The 22,905-nt window shown below is 42.0% G+C and overlaps 1 protein-coding gene across 1 annotated transcript in view; it reads left to right on the top strand.

Annotated features, from left to right (window-relative positions):
- Window positions 1-21,604: 21,604 nt before the first annotated feature.
- ETFA (electron transfer flavoprotein subunit alpha) overlaps window positions 21,605-22,905 on the top strand; it is a 69,648-nt gene continuing 68,347 nt past the window's right edge. Inside the window, exon 1 of the mRNA XM_027521286.1 lies at window positions 21,605-21,770. Coding sequence (XP_027377087.1) covers window positions 21,732-21,770 — 39 coding nt within the window. The 5' untranslated portion in view covers window positions 21,605-21,731. The remainder of the gene's footprint in view (window positions 21,771-22,905) is intronic.

Raw genomic sequence — 22,905 nt, 5'->3', positions numbered from 1 at the left:
CCTTACTTATTAGTTTGCCAAATAACTGTTTTGGAAAATAACCATGTTTGCTGGACTGTGGACACCATCAATTTGCCTGGTACACCTTTTTCTCACAGACAGTCATAATGATTGTCTTTACTTCTGCTGAGATCCTTAATGTAAATTCTCAGGCTCTAAACCGAAAATTGCGGAGTCCTCCAACTCATAATAGTTACATTTAGCGGGGGGTTTTCTCTAGAGGGCATTACTTGGATAGTGGCTGTACCTCTGACTATCAAGATCTCCTTTCATGAACTTTTTGTTTCTTTCTTTCTCTTGAGGGGAAAATATATTTCTTGAGCACTTACTGTGAGCCTCTACAATGAGAGTCCTTGGGGCAAGGACAATGTCTATTTTATACCTCTTGGGCCTAGAAGGGCTCAATAAATGGCTGTTGAATTACTAGGGTCCAGGTGTGCCTGCTGGGGGCTCCATCCACAGGTGGTACCCAGCCTCCATGATGGTCTTCAGTGATGCCTGCCTCCTGTTCTTTTCACCCTGGTGCTGTTCTCTCCCACATTGTATCAGGGTTGGTTAGTGTGATCAGAATATGGCAGTCATGATGGTATGTCACCATCAAATTTAGGTTGTAAGAGTGCAGTGTATGTCTTGGAATACACTCTGTCTCTATCTTATCCTCTGATCACTGACTTTGGGAGAAGCCATGTGGATAGGTTCCTGTGGTGATAAATGGAAGCCTCCTGCCAATAACCATATGAGTGAACTTGCAGGCAAATCCTCCAAACTCATGCAATCTACAGAGAATGCATCCCTGGCCAGTAATTTGAGTGCAATCTTGTGAGAGATTCTATACCAGAACCACCCAGCTAAACTGCTCCAGGATTTCTAATCCTCTGAAGCTGTGTAAGATAATAAATTGTTTCAAGCTGCTAAATTTGGCGGGGCGAGGGGTGAGGATTTGTTACCCAGCAATAGATAACTAACATCTAATTCAAAATCTAATAATAGGTAACATAAATTCCCACATGTTTCTTACAAAAATCCTTTAAGGCTTTAGCAGCATTCTACTAATGAAGACAGGCTTCCCAGGTGGCACAGTGGTAAAGAATCTGCCTGCCAATGCAGGAGATGAAAGAGGTGCGGGTTTGATCCCTGAATCAGGAAGCTCCCCTGGAGCGGGAAATGGCAACCCACTCCAGGATTCTTACCTGGGAAATCCCATGCACAGAGGAACCTGATAGGCTACAGTCCATGGAGTCGCAAAAAGTCAATCACGACTGAGCACACACGAACACACACACACAGATATACGCGCATGAATGAAGACACAAAGGATCAGTGATATTAAAGAATTTATCTAAGACATCTCAGCCAAATGAGGGGGAAAGTGGATACAAATTCAAGCAAGACACCTGCTCTCTCTCAGAAAACAAAAACATCACGTCTCTTGACCAAATAATCTTACCGTTAAAGTCTGTCACTCTGCTATCAATTGGGATTTCAACATCTGGTAATAATAAGAGTGGTGATTATTAAAAATATACCGACGGAAGCTGTTTGCATAACCCGTAAATGTTCGAGGTTTCATGGTCATGATTTTCAAATAGAAAAATGACAACACGTGGGAAGGAACAGACAGACTGAAAGGAGAACTGAAAGTGCCATAGTTAAAATCTTCTGCATGTATTTTTAGCACCAGGAAAGAAGTCTTGTTGGCAGACACTGCTAAAAAGGGGAGGTCCATTTCCATGTGCTATATTTAGAAAGGCAGAATATCATTGCGGAATAATTGCTTATTGGAAGCACAAGTGAGCCTTGAAATTATGAAGCAGGTTTAAGACTACAGGCCCATTTCTATGTGGTCCCTATTGAAGCAGAGGAGGGGACCACCCAAAAGCAGTACTCTGGGTGTACCAATCTTATCAACCTCTAAATTTTAAGTGAAAAAGTGGGTCTGCTGTGCATACGCAGCCTCAAGACAAATCCCTGGGGTTGCTCCTTCTAAACCAAACTGCTGCCCCTAAAACACTCCTGGAGAGAAATTCTGGAGCAGCCCTGGAAAGCAGTGAATTAAAGCCATCTAGATGAAGAGCAAAGAGAACTGAAGGGTGTTAAGCATGATAAATCAAAGTGTAAAGCAGCAGTTCTCGTTTGTCGAGTCTTGAAACACTAGTGGGTCCAGGTTGGTGTGTGCGAGGTGCTACAAGACCTTGTAATCATCAGTGGTTGAATTACTGGCTTTTGTCAGATGTTTGCTTTTTAATTTTAATTTTCCTTATGTGGACCATTTTTAAAGTCTTTTGAATTTGTTATAATATTGCTCCTATTTTATGTTTCTTTTTTTTTTTTTTTGGCCCCAAGACAAGTGGGATCTTAACTCTCTGACCAGGGATGGAACCTGCACCGCCTGTATTGGAAGGTGAAGTCTTAATCTCTGGACCACCAGGAAAGTTCCTAAATGGTTTTTCTTTTTTAAAGAGAAAATAAATGAGAGGACTTATCATAATGTCCCTCATCCTTATATCCTAATGATGTGTGTGTGTGAATCTATATACTGCACAATTTACATATTTAAAGCGTACAGTGTGATGTTTTTAGTACATTCATAGAGCTGCATGATCATCACTTCCCTCACTTGTAGACATTTTCATTACCCTCTCCCCAAACTCCATATCCATTAGCAACCACCTTCCTCAGTTGCCCTCAGCCACAGGCAACCACTAATCCACTTTCTATCTCTATAGATTTCCCTATTCAGGACATTTTATATACATATAATACATATAATACCATATAATACAAGGTCTTCTTTCACTTAGCATAATATTTTCAGGGTTCATATATGCTGTACGGTGTCAGTATTTTATTCCTTTTTACTACTGAATAGTAGTCTATTGTATGGATAGATCATATTTTATTTATCCATTCGTCAGCTGGTGGACATTTGGGTGCTTTCAGTTTTGGGCTCTTACGAATTATGTTGCTATGAGCATTTATGTACAAGATTTGTATGAATATGTTTTTATTTCTCTTGAGCATATACCTAGGAATGAGCTATCTAGGTCATATGGCAATATGACAAACATTTCAAAGAACTGCCAAATGGTTTACCAAACCAGCTACATCATTTATGAGGGTTCCTCCCGTCAATGTGTGAGGTTTCCAATTTCCCCACAACTTCATCAGCACTTGTTCTTGTCTTGTTTATTACAGTCAATCTAGTGTGGTTGAAGTGGAATCTCGTTGTTGTTTGGATTTGCACTTCCTTGATGACAAATATTGAGTGTTTTTTCATGTGCTTATTGGCACTTGAAGACATTTGTATACATTCTTTGGGAAAAAGTTTATTCAGATCCTTTGCCTGTTTTAAAAATTGGGTTGCCTTTTTGAGTTGGAAGAGTTCTTTATATATTCTGGGAACAAATACTTTATCAGATATATGACTTGCAAATATTTCTCCCATTCTCTGGGATGTCTTTTCAGTTCTTTGGTGGTGTCCTTTGAGGCACAAAATATTGATGAAGTCCAATTTATCAATGTTTTCTTTTGTTGCTTGTGCTTTTGATGTCATATCTAAGAAGGCTTTACCTAACCCAAGATCATGAAGATTTATTTTTTATTTTTTTTCCAAGAGTTTCATTGTTTTATCTGTTATATTTAGGTCAATGGTCCATTTCTTTAAAATTTTGAGCAAAATGAAATGATGAGATTAAAAAAAAATTTTATTGGAGTATAGTTGTTCTACAATGTTGTGTTAGTTTCTGCTGTATGGAAATAACAGGTTTTAATTTAATATAGTATGCCATCATTGCTGTTTTAAAAACCTCTTACCATATTGGGATAAGCAGATGACCCAAAATAAAATTTCACATTATCTAGAAAAATACCAATATTAAAAACATGTAAGAACCAGTGGCAGACAGACAAAGCACAGTCAAAGTTTACATTAGAATATTAATTCTATTGTAACTTATTAACAAATAAAGTATTGATTTTAAATGTGTTTAAATTAAGCCTATTATTCACAAAATTAGAAAAATACCAAAGCAACTCTAAGAAAACAAGAGAAGGATTAATGTGGAAAAATGAAATATTAATTCTTAGGAAATACAAAAATGTTAGAGCTATTTTAATTTTCAAAGAATTTATACTTTTCATGAGTGGAATTAAAGACATAAAAGAGAGTTTGCTGAAATCCAAGAATATAAAGTAGAAAAATGGATGAAATGTTTATCTTTCAAGGATAATATAATTTAACAAAATAGACTTTATAAGAGCTGACAATTAACAATAAGAATTGACAATAATAGTGAAAGCCCCTTAAAATGCCTTACATTAATATGATGTCAGAGACTAATCCTCCAAAATGTTTGAGGAACTGATAAGTCAGGTACCATTTAAGTATTCCATGTATGGAGAAGAGAAGAAATGCTTGCGTCTTGCCTCTAGTCCAGAGTAAAAATAAGATCTGAGATTCAACTAAATCTTTCCAAAATGGCTTACGAAATGGCTTTTGTATTCCTTACTCATATACTTAGAGGTGAATATCTTGCCATGCTGTTCGTAAGTTGGTGCTCCTTTGATTTATTTGTCATTGTTGTTCAGCTGCTAAGTCCTGTCTGAGTCTTTGCAACCCCATGGACTGCAGCACACCAGGATTCCCTGTCCATCACCACCTCCCGAAGCCTGCTCAAACTCATGTCCGTTGAGTCAGTGATGTTGTCCAACCGTCTCATCCTCTGCCGCCCCCTCTTCCTCCTGTCCTCAATCTCTCCCAGCATCAGCTTCTTTTCCAATAAGTCAGCTGTTCGCATCAGGTGGCCAAAAGTATTAGCGTTTCAGCTTCAGCATCAGTCCTTCCAATGAATATTCAGGGTTGATTTCCTTTAGGATTGATGGTTTGATTTTCTTGCCATCCAAGGGACTCTTGAGAGCTTTTAAAGCCTTTGATTTATAAGGGCTAACAACAACAACAAAAAAAGATGATGCTGCACTCAATATACCAGCAAATTTGGAAAACTCAGCAGTGGCCACAGGACTGGAAAAGGTCAGTTTTCATTCCAATCCCAAAGAAAGGCAATGCCAAAGAATGCTCAAATGACTGCACAATTGCACTCATTTCACACGCTAGTAAAGTAATGCTTAAAATTCTCCAAGCCAGGCTTCAATATGTGAACCGTGAACTTCCTGATGTTCAAGCTGGTTTTAAAGGCAGAGGAACCAGAGATCAAATTGCCAACATCTGTTGGATTATGGAAAAAGCAAGAGAGTTCCAAAAAACATCTATTTATGCTTTAATGACTTTGCCAAAGCCTTTGACTGTGTGGATCACAATAAACTGTGGAAAATTCTGAAAGAGATGGGCATACCAGACCACCTGATCTGCCTCTTGAGAAGCATATATGCAGGTCAGGAAGCAAACATTAGAACTGGACATGGAACAACAGACTAGTTCCAAATAGGAAAAGGAATACGTCAAGGCTGTATATCGTCACCCTGCTTATTTAACTTTTATGCGGAGTACATCATGAGAAATACTGGGCTGGAGGAAGCTGGAATCAAGATTGTCAGGAGAAATATCAATAACCACAGATATGCAGATGACACCACCCTTATGGCAGAAAGTGAAGAAGAACTAAGAGCCCCTTGATGAAAGTGAAAGTGGAGAGTGAAAAAGTTGGCTTAAAGCTCAACATTCAGAAAACTAAGATCATGGCATCCAGTCCCATCACTCCATGGCAAATAGATGGGGAAACAGTGGAAACAGTGACAGATTTTATTTTTCTGGGCTCCAAAATCACTGCAGATGGTGACTGCAGCCATGAATTAAAAGATGCTTACTCCTTGGAAGGAAAGTTATGACCAACTTAGATAGCATATTCAAAAGCAGAGACATTACTTTGCTGACAAAGGTCCGTCTAGTCAAGGCTATGGTTTTTCTATAAAGAAAGCTGAGTGCCAAAGAATGGATGCTTTTGAACTGTGGTGTTGGAGAAGATTCTTGAGAGTCCCTTGGACTGCAAGGAAATCCAACCAGTCCATCCTAAAGGAGATCAGTCCTGGGTGTTCATTGGAAGGACTAATGTTGAAGCTGAAACTCCAATCCTTTGGCCATCTAATGTGAAGAGCTGACTCATTTGAAAAGACCCTGATGCTGGGAAAGATAGAGGGCAGGAGGAGAAGGGGACGACAGAGGCTGAGATGGTTGGATGGCCTCGGTGACTCAATGGACATGGGTTTGGGTGGACTCCAGGAGTTGATGATGGACAGGGAGGCCTGGCGTGCTGCGGGTCATGGGGTAGCAAAGAGACAGACACGACTGAGTGACTGAACTGAACTGATCTAAACAAAAAAAATCTGTCCAATTGACAACTATATCATCTAGCTAAACACCACCTCACCCCACTCACAGTTCCCTACAAACTACTCTAGGTGGACTGGCCACCATTTGACTCTTTAGTTATAGGGCCTAGTCAGGGTCTTTCAGAACCCTTAGGACCTTATTCACACCATCTCTCCATGGCCCATTTTGAGTTAATATTTGCATATGGTGTGAGGAAGGGCTCTAACTTCATTCTTTTGCATGTGGAAACCTCACAACAAGAAAGTTTCTTTTTCAAGGAGAAGCAAAAGAATGAACTTTTTGATGCCTGACCTTTCAGTATAACATTTAAAATTCAAATGATTCGGTTCTAACTTTCCCTGTCACCCCAAACTCCTTCCTTCCTTTTATCTCCTTGACTTACTCTTTTCCTTTCCTTCTTCTTTCTATTTCTTTTTTTCCCCCTCCTTTCATGATTGCTGCCAACTTCTTGTTATTTCTTCAGACAATCAATGTATATTTAATGAGCACCTGTTGCATGCCTAGCATTTCACTATATGATGGAGGGGATATGAATATGACAAGACATGGAATCTATACTCCTAAATGAGTATACAGTTCATTTGGGGGTGGTGAGTGTCTCATGTATTACATACTAAACAATAACGTAAGGTCAGTAACAACCTATGGCTCAACCTGGACCCAGGAGCATGGTGTAATGTTTGTATTGTGGCAATACAGCAAAGGCCACAAATAATGGAATGTAACAGAGATGTGGAAATCAGAGTGCAATAACACATGGCTGGTGGGAACATAACATGAGATAGTCACTTTGGAAAATAGCTAAGTATGTACCAAGTCACAAAAGGCAGCAGATTTTATGATTCCATTTATACAAAGTGTCCATAATAGTCAAGTTCAGTTCCGTTTAGTCACTCAGTCGTGTCCGACTCTTTGCAAACCCATGAACTGCAGCACACCAGGCCTCCCTGTCCATCACAAACTCCCAGAGTCCACCCAAACCCATGTCCATCAAGTCAGTGATGCCATCCAACCATCTCATCCTCTGTTGTCTCTTTCTCCTCCTCCCTCTATCTTTCCCAGCATCAGGGTCTTTTCAAATGAGTCAGCTCTTCACATCAGGTGGCCAAAGTATTGGAGTTTCAGCTTCAACATCAGTCCTTCCAATGAACACCAGGACTGATCTCCTTTAGGATGGACTGGTTGGATTTTCTTGCAGTCCAAGGGACTCTCAAGAGTCTTCTCCAACACCACAGTTCAAAAGCATCAATTCTTGGGTGCTCAGCTGTCTTTTTAGTCCAACTCTACATCCATACATGACCACTGGAAAAACCATAGTCTTGACTAGACAGACCTTTGTTGGCAAAGTAATGTCTCTGCTTTTGAATATGCTGTCTAGGTTGGTCATAACTTTCCTTCCAAGGAGTAAGCGTCTTTTAATTTCAAGGCTGCAGTCACCATCTGCAGTGATTTTGGAGCCCAGAAAAATAAAGTCTGACACTGTTTCCACTGTTGCCCCATCTATTTGCCATGGAGTGATGGGACCAGATGCCATGATCTTAGTTTTATGAATGTTGAGCCTTAAGCCAACTTTTTCACTCTCCTCTTTCATTTTCATCAAGAGGCTCTTTAGTTCTTCTTCACTTTCTGCCATAAGGGTGGTGTCATCTGCATATCTGTGGTTACTGATATTTCTCCTGGCAATCTTGATTCCAGCTTGTGCTTCCTCCAGCCCAGTATTTCTCATGATGAACTCTGCATAAAAGTTAAATAAGCAGGGTGACAATATACAGCCTTGACGTACTCCTTTTCCTATTTGGAACCAGTCTGTTGTTCCATGTCCAGTTCTAACTGTTGCTTTCTGACCTGCATACAGGTTTCCCAAGAGGCAGGTCAGGTGGTCTGGTATTCCCTTCTCTTTCAGAATTTTCCACAGTTTATTGTGATCCACACAGTCAAAGGCTTTGGCATAGTCAATAAAGCAGAAATAGACATTTTTATGGAACTCTCTTGCTTTTTCAATGCAAGGCATTGAAATAATAGGCAAATTCTTAGACAAAAAGTGGATCAGTCATTTCTCAGTGCTGGTGGTATGGGGTAATTAGGATTTAATAGCCTAAGAGTATGAGGTTTCTTTTGGAAGTGACGAAAATATTCTAAAATTAACTGTGGCTTGCACAACTCTGTGAATATGCTAAAAATTTTATATACATGAAATGGTATATAATTATATCTCAAGAAAGCTGTTGTTAAAATCAAAACAAACCAAAAGAGCAGCAATAAAGACCCAGCACAGCCAAAATAAATAATTAAAATTATTTTTAAAAATATCCAAATCAAGCACTGACAATCATGTGCACCAGCTTGGTTATGTTAATCACTTTGATGTTTGGGTAAGTTAAGCAAAAAAAAAACCTTATTGATGCTGTTTCTGCATGCAGTTCTCTACTTAAACATAACAAAACATTCTGTTTTTAAAACAAATTGTGATGGGTGATGAAAAGTAGATACTACACAGTAATGTGGAGCAGAAGGGTCATGGGGCAAGTGAAATGAACCACCATCAACTACACCAAAGGCCAGTCTTCATCCAAAGAATGTGATGTTTTATATATGGTGGGACTTCAAGGTGGTCCTCTGTTATGAGCTCCTTCTGGAAAACCAAAGGGTTACTTCCAACAAGTACTGCACCCTATTAAATCAGCTGAAGGCATCACTTGACAAAAAGTGCCCAAAATTAGTCAGCAGAAAATGCACAGTCTTCTGTTAGGATAAGCAAGACTGCATGTTTGATGACCAGGGAAAAACCATTACAACTGGGCTGGGAAGTTCTGACTCATCAACTTTATTCACCAGACATTGCTCCTTCAGATGTCCATTTATTTCAGTCTTTAAAAAATTCTCTTAATGAAAAAAAATTCCAATTCCCTGAAAGACTGTTAAAATCACAGAACAGTTCTTTGCTCAAAAAGATAAAAAGCTTTGAGAAGATGGAATTATGAAGTTGCCTGAAAAATGACAGAGGGTAGTGGAAAAAAGGGCTTCCCAGATGGCACAGTGGTGAAACATCTGGAGGAGACATAACAGATGGAGGTTTGATCCCTGGATTGGAAAGATCCCATGGAGGAGGAAATGGCAACCCCATTCCAGTATTCTTGCCTGGAAATACCATGGACAGAGGTATTTCCTCTGGCCGTCTCCTCTGTCCATGGGGTCACAGAGAGTCAGACACAACTGAATGACTGAGCACACACACATGCAGAGTAGAACAAAAGGGTGAATATGTTGTTCAATAAAGTTCTTGATGACAATGAAAAATGTGTCTTTTACTTGTACTAAAAAAACCAAAGGAACTTTTTGGCCAATCCAATAAATTGGAGAGTCAAGCAGAGTCCAGATCAAGGAGGGCTCTGCAGAGCTTTGCAGTGTTTCCCCAGCATGATGGAAGCAATTGAACAGGGGTGATGAAATGTGCTTTATGTTTTAAGAGGATCACTGTTCTGAGAATTGCCTTTGAAGGCAAGCGCAGAGACCCAGAGACTAGTTAGGAGGCTGCTTCAATAACCCCAGGATGAGATGACAGTGGCTTAGACTAGAGTGGAAGCAGAAGGCTAAAGCCTAAGAATTTACTGATGGATTGAATGTAGGTTGTAAGTCAGATTACAAAAAGAAATGTTGCAATTTACATTGGCATCAACATCCTGATTGTAAATTGTATAAGCAGAGGGTTCAATCTGGTGACCTGCCGTATATGTCAAAGATGAATTTTAATCAGCTTTGTTGTTGTTCAGCCGCTGAGTCGTGTCCAACTCTTTCTGATCCCATGGACTGCATGCAACACACCAGGCTTCCCTGTCCTCCACTATCTTCTGGAGTTTGCTCAGGTTCATGTCCACTAAGTCAGTGATGTCATCCAACCATCTCATCCTCTGCCGCTCTCTTCTCCTCCTGCCTTCAGTCTTTCCCATTATCAGAGTCTTTTCTAATGAGTTGGTTCTTCACAGCAGGTGGCCAAAGTAATGGAACTTCAGCTTAAGCATCAGTCCTTTCAATGAATATTCAAGGTTGATCTCCTTTAGGACTGACTGGTTTGATCTCTTGCAGTACAAGAGACTCTCAAGAGTCTTCTCCAGCACCACAGCTTGAAAGCATCAATTCTTTGGCATTCAACTTTCTTTATGGTCCAACTCAGAGAAGGCATGGTAACCCACTCCAGTACTCCTGCCTGGAAAATCCCATGGGCAGAGGAGCCTGGTAGGCTGCAGTCCATGGAGTCACGAACAGTTGGACACGACTGAGTGACTTCACTTTCACTTTCATGCATTGGAAAAGGAAATGGCAACCCACTCCAGTGTTCTGGCCTGGAGAATCCCAGGGATGGCGGAGCCTGGTGGGCTGCCATCTCTGGGGTTGCACAGAGCCAGACATGACTGAAGCGACTTAGCAGCAGCAGCAGCAGCAGCAGCAGTGTGGTCCAACTCTCACATCCATACGTGACTACTGGAAGAACCATAGGTTTCATTATATGGACCTTTGTTGGCAAAGCTATGTTTCTGCTTTTTAATATGCTATCTAGGTTTGTCATAATTTATCTTCCAAGAAGCAAGCATTTTCAAATTTCATGGCTGCTGTCACCATCCACAGTGATTTCCGAGTCCAAGAAAATAAAATCTGTCCCTGCTTCCACTTCTTCTCCTATTTGCCATGAAGTGATGGGACCGGTTGCTATGATCATGGTTTTTTGAATGTTGAGTTTTAAGTCAAATTTTTTCACTGTCGTCTTTCACTTTGAAGAAAGTAGGGGAAAACCACTAGACCATTCAGGTATGACCTAAATCAAATCCCTTATGATTATACAATGGAAGTGAGAAATAGATTTAAGGGATTAGATCTGATAGAGTGCCTGATGAACTATGGATGGAGGTTCGTGACATTGTACAGGAGACAGGGGTCAAGACCATCCCTATGGAAAAGAAATGCAAAAAAGCAAAATGGCTGTCTGAGGAGGCCTTAGGAATAGCTGTGAAAAGAAGAGAAGCGAAAAGCAAAGGAGAAAAGGAAAGATATTCCCATTTGAATGCAGAGTTCCAAAGAATAGCAAGAAGAGATAAGAAAGCCTTCCTCAGCGATCAATGCAAAGAAATAGAGGGACAGCAGAATGGGAAAGACTAGAGATCGCTTCAAGAAAATTAGAGATACCAAGGGAACATTTCATGCAAAGATGGGCTCGATAAAGGACAGAAATGGTATGGACCTAACAGAAGCAGAAGATATTAAGAAGAGGTGGCAAGAATACACAGAAGAACTGTACAAAAAAGATCTTCACGACCAAGATAATCACGATGGTGTGATCACTCATCCTGGAATGTGAAGTCAAGTGTACCTTAGAAAGCATCACTACGAACAAAGCTAGTGGAAGTGATGGAATTCCAGTTGAGTTAACTCAAATCCTGAAAGATGATGCTGTGAAAGTGCTACACTCAATAGGCCAGCAAATATGGTAAACTCAGCAGTGGCCACAGGACTGGAAAAGGTCAGTTTTCATTCCAATCCCAAAGAAAGGCAATGTCAAAGAATGCTCAAACTACCGCACAATTGCACTCATCTCACATGCTAGTAAAGTAATGCTCAACATTCTCCAAGCCAGGCTTCAGCAATACATGAACCGTGAACTTCTAGATGTTCAAGTTGGTTTTAGAAAAGGCAGAGGAACCAGAGATCAAATTGCCAACATCTGTTGGATCATGGAAAAAGAAAGAGAGTTCCAGAAAAAAACATCTATTTCTGCTTTATTGACTATGCCAAAGCCTTTGACTATGTGGATCACAATAAACTGTGGAAAATACTGAAACAGATGGGCATACCAGACCACCTGACCTGCCTCTTGAGAAACCTGTATGCAGGTCAGCAAGCAACTGTTAGAACTGAACATGGAACAACAGACTGGTTCCAAATAGGAAAAGGAGTACGTCAAGGCTGTATATTGTCACCCTGCTTATTTAACTTATATGCAGTGTACATCATGAGAAACGCTGGGCTGGAGGAAGCACAAGCTGGAATCAAGATTGCCGGGAGAAATATCAATAACCTCAGATATGCAGATGACACACCCTTATGGCAGAAAGTGAAGAACTAAAGAGCCTCTTGATGAAAGTGAAAGAGGAGAGGGAAAAAGTTGGCTTAAGGCTCAACATTCATAAAACTAAGATCATGGCATCTGGTCCCATCACTCCATGGCAAATAGATGGGGAAACAGTGGAAACAGTGTCAGACTTTATTTTTCTGGGCTCCGAAATCACTGCAGATGGTGATTGCAGCCATGAAATTAAAAGATGCTTACTCCTTGGAAGGAAAGTTATGACCAACCTAGACAGCATATTCAAAAGCAGAGACATTACTTTGCCAACAAAGGTTCGTCTAGTCAAGGCTATGGTTTTTCCAGTGGTCATGTACGGATGTGAGAGTTGGACTGTGAAGAAAGCTGAGCGCCGAAGAATTGATGCTTTTGAACTGTGGTGTTGGAGAAAGACTCTTGAGAGTCCCTCGGACTGCAAGGAGATCCAACCAGTCTATCCTAAAGGAGATCAGTCCTGGGTGTTCATTGGAAAGACTGATGCTGAAGCTGAAACTCCAATACTTTGGCCACCTCATGAGAAGAGCTGACTCATTAGAAAAGACCCTGATGCTGGGAGGGATTGGGGGCAGGAGGTGAAGGGGACGACAGAGGATGAGATGGCTGGATGGCATCACTGACTCGATGCACATAAGTTTGAGTGAACTCTGGGAGTTGATAATGGACAGGGAGGCCTGGCATGCTGTGATTTATGGGGTCACAAAGAGTTGGACATGACTGAGCAACTGAATTGAACTGAACTGATGGGACCAGTCGCTATGATCTTTGTTTTTTGAATGTTGGGTTTTAAGTCAAATTTTTTCACTGTCCTCTTTCACTTTCATCATGAGCCTCTTTAGTTCCTCTTTGCTTTCTGCCATTGTTGTTGTTGTTCAGTCACCCAGTCATTTCCAACTCTTTGCAAACTCATGGACTGCAGCACACCAGGCCTCTCTGTCCCTCAGCAACTTCCGAAGTTTGCCCAAGTTCACGTCCATTGCATCAGTGATGCCAATCAGGCATCTCATCCTCTGCCACCCTCTTCTCCTTCTGCCTTCAGTCTTTCCCAGCATCAGGAAATTTCCCATTGAGTCAGCTATTCACATCAGATGACCAGAATACTGGAGTTTCAGCTTCAGTCCTGCCATTAGTGTGGTATCATCTGCATATCTGAGATTGTTGATATTTCTCCTGGCAAACTTGATTCCAGCTTGTAAGTCATCCAGCCTAGCATTTCACATAATATACTCTGCATATAAGTTAAATAAACAGGGTGACAATATATACTGCTTTGTCATACTCCTTTCTCTATTTGGAACCAGTCAGTTGTTCCATGTCCAATTCTAACAGTTGCTTCTTGACCTGAATACAGGTTTCTCAGGAGACTGGAAGGTGGTTTGGTATTTCCATCTTTTGAAGAATTTTCAGTTTGTTGTGATCTACACAGTCACAGTCAAAGGATTTATTGTAGTTAGTGAAGCAGAAGTAGATGTTTTTCTAGAATTCCTTTGTTTTCTCTATGACCCAACAAATGTTGGCAATTTGATTGCTGGTTCCTCTGCCTTTTCCAAATCCAGCTTGTACATCTGGAAGTTCTTAGTTCATGTACTGCTGAAGCCTAGCTTGAAGGATTTTGAGCATAACCTTGCTAGCATGGGAAATGAGCACAAATGTCTGGTAGTTTGAACTTTCTTTTGCACTGCCCTTCTTTGGGATTGGAATGAAAACTGACCTTTTCCAGTCCTGTGGTCACTGCTGAGTTTTCCAGATTTGCTGACATATTGAGTGCAACACTTTAACAGAATCATCTTTTAGTATTTTAAATTGCTCAGCTGGAATTCCATCACCTCCATTAGCTGTGTTATCTTCCTAAAGTCCACTTGACTTCACACTCCAGGATGTCTGACTCTAAGTGAGTGACCATACCACCATGGTTGTAAATTGTATGAGCAGAGGATTCAATCTGGTGACCTGCTGTATGTATGTGTGGATGGGTTTTAATCAGCTTTATTGAGGTGAAATTCACATATGATGAAATTCACCAATTTTAAATGTTCTGTTTTTTGAGTTTTGATAAGTGTAGACAGACATTATATATAGACAGATACTATATATATACCACATAATGTGTATATATATATATATACATATACACCACAATCAAAATACAGAACACTTTCATCTCACTGAAAAGTTCCCTCATGCCCATTTGCCTTTAGTCTCCACCCTCTATTCCAGCTCTTGGAAACCACTTATCTGCTTTTTGTCCCTTTACTTTTGCCTTTTACACACTGCAATATAAATGGAATCGTGTGTCTTTTGTGTCTAACTTATGTCACTTAGCATAATGTTTTTGATATTCACTCATGTTGCTGTGCGTATCAATAGTATGTCTTTCTTATTGTGTTACAACGGAATCTAATAGATCATACTTAGCTTGGGTTACCATAACAAAACACCACAGACTAGGGGCTTAAACAACAGAAATATATTTTCTCACAGTTTTGGAAGTCCAAGATCAAGGTGCCATTGTGGTAGGGCTCTGCAAAGCCTGGCTGGCAGACAGCTGCCTTCTCTCTCTGTCCTCAAATGGGGGAGAAAGGAGGGATGCAGTAATCTAACAGCCAGTTCCCCACCTCCCATGGCCTCCTCTGATCCATATTATCTCTCAAAGGTCCTATCTTCAAATCTGTCAAACTGGGCTTCAATATATAGATTTTGGGGGAACACAATTCAGTCCATAGCACAGTGGAATACAATAGACCATGATTTGTTAATTCATTCACCAGTTAATAGGCATTTAACAGGTTATTTCCCATTTGGGACTGTGATAATAAGCTGTTATAAACATTTGAGTACAATTTCAATCTAGTTCCTGAGTTAAAAATCACAATAAAACCTTACCACTTCTAAACTGTCAAATTGCTATGTAGTACAACCAGTTGGAATATTCAGCTTCTATTTCAGATGAAAAAAAAAAATTCACAGAATTGATGTTCCAGTGTCTCCAAGTTTATAGTCTATGGGAACTTGAATAGAATTTGTATCCTATTGTTGTGTGAAAATTGTATAAATCTTGATTATGTTGAATTGGTTCATAGTGCTTTTCAGGTCTACTATATCCTCTTACTTTTCTATCTATTCATTCTATTAATTTTTGACAGTTGATATTGAAACTCCAACTAAAAACCTGAATTTACCTACTTAAAAATTGTAATATATAGTGGAACTAGATGCAACTTTGTTCTGTATTTTCCAAGTCTCCTGTAATTGTGTTATCACACTTACATAACTTAAAAAATAAAAAAAAGAATAAACAATCACAGAACTGATAAGAGTCCATGAAAGTGAGTGAATTTCACCACTGACATGGAGACAGTGACAAATGATAGATTCAAAATATTTTCAACAAAATATCTGCTGACAAATAATACAGTGAATAACTACAGGCTTTACATACCTTATATTTTCATAAGTTTTTAAATCTGTCTAAGCCTTGTTCTGCTTCACACGTGTTTTTGCCACCATTATCTGTAACGGTCATAGCAGATTCCACTTCAGCTTGTACTGATTTGTTTTCTCAGCTTCTTAGGAAACAGTCTGTTCATTCAAACTATTCACAGAGGCCTTCTGCAGTCATTTCAAACTTGGCTCTGAGTCCTTGAATAAATAAGACAAACTGAACATCACCATTAATAATACCTGTTTACTCATCCAAAGCTAAGGAAGACTACTTGAAATAATTTTCCTTGATTTTAAATTGATTATTGAAGTTGAATTTCATGCCCTCATTTCTTCTACCCCCAAACCTAACTGTAGTAAGCAAGCTAATTTTCTTAGGACACATTTTGTCAGCTGGTACAATCAAGCCAAATTTAAATGCAATATCAGTAAAACAGTTTTCCGTGCTTGGTTAACAAATGAGCCACTAAGAAATTTACTTCAGTTGCAGATTTGTTTTCATTCTTTACACTCGTGAAGAAATTCTGATGTAATGAGCTATTCAGTTTTAAATACTGCAGATGATACATTCCGTTTTTAATTTTCAATTTTTTCTGATGATTGTGCTCCTGTGGGTTGACAGTAATGTGGTTAGTCTGTTAATGTTGATGTATACTGTATTCTTTTAGCATGGCAGTAGTGTTATTGCATAATAAACACAGTGCTTTACCATCTAATTCAACAACAGAATAATTCACATTCCACTGGATTGATGTTCAGGTTGCATGTCTGCCCAGTTTTTCCCTCTGTCCCATTCTTTCTGGTTCATCCTTTACACAGATGTGGATCTTAAGGGCACCCCCTCCCAACAGTCGTCAGGTGCTTTAAACCTGTCTCAGAGCCTGCTTCCAAAAGAAACAGGAATGTGTTTCTATTGCAAGTGAAGTGGTCTGAGAAAGCAGGTGATAAGATGCAGTTTTGGAGCTGTATTACTCTTTGCTAGGCCAGTTCTGAGGCCCCTCTCACTGCCAGTAGCTGGATGCAGATAACCCTTTGCATAAAGTAGTGGTGCAGTTGTTACAGCTTTCACTGGTGGTGAATTGGGATGCTTTGCTTGTGGAAGGGAATATGCTAGGCATTTGAGAGAAACAGAGGAAATAGTTACTATGAGACAATGGCATTGGGTGGCAGTTGCTAAGTTCTACTGATGCCCTAGAAAAAAAAAATATAAAAAACTAGGAGTGATTAACAGGCAATTTAAAACCTGTGTAAAAGTTGGAGGGCTTCCTTGGTAGCATACAATGAAGCAACCTTTAAGACTCTAAAGGATTCTCATCATTTTCCCAATCAATTCATATTATCCCTGAAGACACCAGACTAAACCCAGAGGGTGACAGTGGACAGTGGACAGTAGTCCTCCTGCAGCCACCATACCAGCTTGGGCATCTTAGCTAGAGCAAAAGAACACAGCCTCAGGTACACTTTATGTGGACATTGCTTTGGTGAATAAGTTCTTTTCTATGCCTATGAGGAAAGTAGATCAGAAATGGTATGCATTCACATGGAACATCAATGTTATACATTTATAACTTTACTCCAGAGCTATGTTAATTTTCAGCTTCTATAGTAAGACAGCCTAAGAGATCAAGACCATTTAGACACCCTGTAAAACATCACACTGCTCTGTTACATCAGTGACATCTCACCAACTCAGTCAGATGGACAAAAGGTGGCTAGTTCAGGGAAGAAAAAGATTTTATATCAGATCCAGGCTGTAGTCCCAGCAGTACTGCTATTAGGCCATTTATGCTTCCATAGCTGGTATTCATGTTGCATCTGCATCTTGAATCACAGACCTTTATATGGTGCTGTGCCCCCGTAAGAACATGTAAGTCCAGGAAACGAGGCGTGGAAGCAGGAGGGACCTCCTTTACCATCACTCTTGTGAGCTCTTGAGGAACTTCGGCTTCCAGGCCTCACAGCCCAGAGTATTTATTTACTTCCTGGAGTATTTACTTCCATTGAAGTATTTAGCTACAGATGCCACTGCATTCTGGGCACCTCGTATGCAAGGACCAGCAGGCTAGAAGCAGAGTCGTCATCCTGGCCGAGAGTGAGCCACTTGGGTGCTTCTCAGTACTCTCTTGCCCAGTTGTGACAATAAATGGACAAATGCAACTACTCTGGGCTAAGAAGGGCCAGTGGTCAGGGGCTTGGATCAGCAGGCAGGCCACTGAGCCCAGAGGAGGTGCCAGCTGAGGGCAGAGGAACTTGGCATGGCTGACGAGGAAGGAGACAGTGAGTACCAAGTGTGTTCCCCAGAGAGCTGCTGCAGCTGGGGCTGTAATTCATCCCACTAACGCTCCTCTTTTAAGTTTTCACCAGGAATCCCAGAGAAGCTGCTCCTGAAACTGGCCTGTGGGGAGGAAAGAGGTGAGGTGAGGTGACGTGTTTTTTCAGAGACTGGAGGTTGACTGTGGAGACTGCTCCCTCCCCTCACCTTTCCCTTCCTGCCTTTTCTCTTTGGACAAACATTTCTACAACACTCAGTAAACATGAACCAGATACCAAAAACCATTGACTGGGTCTTGCCACAAAAGCAGCTCATAACTGAGGGGGAAAGACAGATGCCCAAATATCTACAGGGGAAGTCCTCTAAGATGTTTTAGTGCACATGTTTTTCGGTGGTTGCTGACCGGCTTGTGAACATAGAACTGGCCACCACTCCATGAGCAGCTCTGGTCAGTCATCACAGACCTGGACAGTTTTCTGCCTTTTTCTTGGTTTTGGTTCTGCTCTGCCAGGAACCACCTTGTCCCCGTGGACATTGCGCGCCTCTGCTGGGCACAGCTGCTGCTGATTCACTGGAGCCTGGGTGGTGCCAAAGCTGCCCCAGCGAGGGTGGAGGCAGGATGGGGGAGGGGAAGCCTTTCTTCTCTTTTGTGTTTTGCTTTGTCATGGGTGTGAAGGTGGGGAAGGAGGTTGGTTTGTGTACCAATTTTTCCACATCATTTTTAGTAAAATACTCCTTTCAGTTTTTACTTAAAGCACCCTGCCCTCTTCTTTCCATTTCCACAGGACTGTCCAATTGGGAAACTTGGCTGGGAGGCAATGCAGTGATACATGGAGTCCTAAATGGCAGCTCCTACATGCAGACTCCCAGAGGGGGTCCCCAGCTCCACCCCACCATGTGGGTGCAGACGTGTTCCAAGTAGATGTAACTGGTGTTCAAGTTATGGTCATAGAGAGTAAAGAAGAGGAAAGGGTTCATTCACCCTGGAGGGTTGGAGAAGGCCTTACAGAAGAAACGCCTGTGAGCTGAATGTTTAAGGTGGCATAGGAATCTGCCAGGTGGATTGCCAAGTCCAGACAGAGGGAAGAACAAGCGAAGTATAGGGCCTGAGAATGTTTGTTGGCTCAAAGTTCTTGCTCCAGAGAATTTATATTCCCATGTAAGGAGATTAGCAAGAAATACAAAAGAATAGAAATGTGTATGCTGTTAGGTAGTGATGAATGCCAACAAGGAAAGTCAAAGGAGATGGCAGAGAGTGCAGAGGGAGGGGGACTGTTTTCTGTAGGGTGGCCAAGGTCAATCTTTTTGAAAATGTGGCTGTTGAACAGAGACCTGAATGAAGTGAGAAACAGAGCCACGTGAGGAGCATTTCAGCCAGAGGGAACAATGCGAGTGCAAAGGCCAGAGATGGGAGCTGCTTGGGGTGTTCAAGGAGCAGCAGAGTGTAGGGGGGGGCATAGTGACAGGGGGCAGTGGAGAGGAGGGCTTTGAGCAGAGGACATGATTAGTCTGCTGCTTGGAGAGGAGACTTCAGGAGGCATAGGTATAAACAGGAACACCAGTCAGGGGGTTCCTGCCATGATCCAGGGGAGAGATGATAGTGGCCTGAGGGAAGGTAGCCGTGGTGGAGGAATGAAGACATGTTGGTGGAACTTGTTGGAATTTGTACATCTTTTGAAGGTAGAGCCAGTGGGATTTGTTGGTAGTCTCAACAAGGCTGGAAAGGTAGTTTGTTACAAAATAGGGGACTAAGAATTTCTGAACGTATCACTCCCCTGCTTAAAGTTCAGACTCTTTAGCAAGCCACTCATTGATTTGCTGATTCATCCAACAACTAGTGATTGAATACCTCCTATAAGACAGGCTGTGTGCAAGGTGTGAAGACACATTAATAAAAACAAGTAGGACAGACTCTGCCTTTACAGGTCTTACAGACAGATGGGTGAGACAGACAGGTAACCAGGCTGTTACAACCCATGTGACAACTGCCTCCATATACAGGGGAAGTAGTATAGGTGAAAATAGGGGCACATGGAAGAGAGATTTAATTCAGAGTTACTTGTGGTGGTGGTGGGGGGTGGGGGGAGAGAGGAAAGTCCAAGTTGAAATATCAAGAATGAATAGGTATTAATATTAAACAGTTGAAGGAATAAAGGGGAGAAGGAGGAAGAGAGTAGGGAGGTGAAGGGAATAGGGTATTGGAGGATTTGAAGGAAGTTCTGTATGGCCATGCAAGATGGAAAGAGGGTAAAAGAAGAAGGGATTAGCTCACACAAGGCTTATACTTCACATTAAGGGGGTTGCATTTTATTTTAAAAGCAATGGGGAGCCACTGAAGTGTATTCAGCAGGGGAATCCATCACTGGTTTATCCTTTTGAAAAGCCCTTTGGTTGCCTTGTGAGATGGATTGAAGGGTGGAGAAGCCTGCAAACAGGGAGAACAGTAAAGAAGCAACTGAAGCAGTGTAAACACAGACAGGGGTAGAAGAGAGTCCTGGGTGGATTTGGGAGCTGTTTGGGGGAGTGGAATCTCTAGAATTTAGTGACTGATAGGATAGAAAATGAAGGAAGGAACAAGTCAAGTGTGACCCTCAGGTTCTGGCTTGAGCCGTTGGGTGGAGATGGAAAGCTTTGTCCGAGAAACAGAATACAGGCTGAGAATGAAGTCTGGATGGGAATGCCCAGTCAGTTGTGAATGTGTGGGTCTGAGGTGTTGAGAGACATTCTGAGGAGCTGCCCAGTAGCCAAGTGGATCCAAAGGTCAGGAGAGATTTAGCAGTCATGGGCACTGAAGACAAGGTGTGGTTGGGGCTGAGTAGGGAGAGAAGAGGGCTTGGGTGGGGCCGCATGTTACACCCCAATTCAAGACATTTCCCAATCTGCCTCCTTCTATAGGCAGCACACAGCAGCCTGCCCCTTGTTCTGGGATCTTCCTGTCCTGTTCCTTCCTCGTTTGGGCTCCCTGTTTGTTCCCCTTCTAGAACCCAGCTCAAACATCACCAATTCCAGGAATTATTCCTTCCGTAATATTAATGATACGTTTTCCTTCAGAGTCTGGTGAAGTCAACCTTTCACGCATCCTTTTATTATATTGCCCTGACCTGAAAAATGTGTTTAGCATATTGCAGATCTTAGCACTGATACCTGTAAACAAATGAACAGGCAGACGAATAATTAGAGCTTGAGCGGGGGACTTAGTCGAGAGGACTAGGAAGTCAGGACAGTGACGTCATAAATCTGGTGTAACTGGACACTGCACACTGGGACCGGCAGGTAGTCTGAGCTACCGTCACCCGGTCTTCCCCTGCTTTGCCCCTGCCTTTTCTTATCTAACGCAGCTCCACTTTTGTCCCACTCCCAAGTCCAGCCCCTAACTTTCCGCCCTTCCCATTGGTTGCGCGACCGCCCAATCGGCGGGCAGAAGCCTTAAGCTCGCGCTGTCTCGGCTCGCCTGGGGCGCCTGCTCTCGTTCCCGCGTCTCGCGAGCGTTACGGTGACTCGCGGAGCATTTGCAGTTCGGTCTGCTCTCGGCTGCCGTGAGGCGAATCGGTGCAGGCACTATGTTCCGAGCCGCGGCTCCTGGGCAGCTCCGGCGGGCGGTGAGTCCGGGCGGGGAGGGCCGAGCCCGGTGACGGCCCGGCCTCAATCTGCTGTTCCTGTGAAGGTCTGGGCGAAGGTCACCGCCATCCCCAGACCTAGCTGGCCCTCGCGCTGGCAGGCCCGGGTGGAACTGGAGCTCGGGTTCAAAGTTTTGGGGGCCTGCCCTTGCTTCCTTCCGGGTCGCCAGCTGGGGGTCGAGGTCAGAGCTCAAAGTACCGAACCTAACTCCCGCTGCCCCTCCGCGTCCTCTTGGCAGCCCTTCTCCAGCCCTCCAGCTTTCCTCTTTGCACTGCTGGGCCGCCAGGTTTTCCACCTTTGGCGGAGAGCTAGCATCTGCGTCCCCGGTGAATCTTTACCCGAGGGAGGAAAATGTCGCCGCTGGGATGCCTTGTAAAAAATAAAAAACTTGAGTTCAGCTTCGAAGGTGTCGTTTCTGAAAGAATTATACATTTTCCCTGGGCGCATTACGGCTGCTCGAATCCACTCACTGTCAAGTACCGGGGGCGAGGGGCAATGTGGTTTTGGAAACTTGGTCTGCTCTCTGGTAAATGGGACAGTGGTGAGTTTAGGTGATTGTATTGACAACTTTGGCCAATTTGCTTTTTTTAATCCAGCAGATTGTTGGTGAAGTATCTGGGGAACTGTTGGTAGCGCTAAGTTTTTGATGCTTTTATTAGTTACAACTCATGAGTTTACCACATTTTTCTATTATGAGAAAGACTAATAGAAAATATGTTTTTGTCTAATGCTATGGGACACTAGTATTTGGAGATTGACCGGTTACAAGTCAAGTAACAATTTATATTGTAGATTCTGAAGGTTTTCTAATTTACACTTAGGTTAAGTGACAAGATTGCTAAACTTGGGTCAGAAACTTTCCTGTGGTTTTGTACTTTTTCTACAGTTTTTCTTGTGCACGCATATTTTCTTATATCCTGCTGGGACTTTCTCCTTGACACATAGTTAGCAATCTTTCTAGATATCTGTAGGTCCTTTTCTTGTGTATTGTTTGTTTCATTAAAAAAAAAAAAAAACCCACCAACCCTCCATTCCCCCTCCTCATACACACACAGTTCAAACCCATATCCTTCAGGTCAGCCTTCAGTCTTTCTCCCAGATATTTTCCTCAGCGGA

The sequence above is a fragment of the Bos indicus x Bos taurus genome, chromosome 21, assembly GCF_003369695.1.
Source record: "Bos indicus x Bos taurus breed Angus x Brahman F1 hybrid chromosome 21, Bos_hybrid_MaternalHap_v2.0, whole genome shotgun sequence".
NCBI lineage: Eukaryota > Metazoa > Chordata > Mammalia > Artiodactyla > Bovidae > Bos > Bos indicus x Bos taurus.
This window is presented reverse-complemented; position numbering and strand designations above follow the sequence as displayed.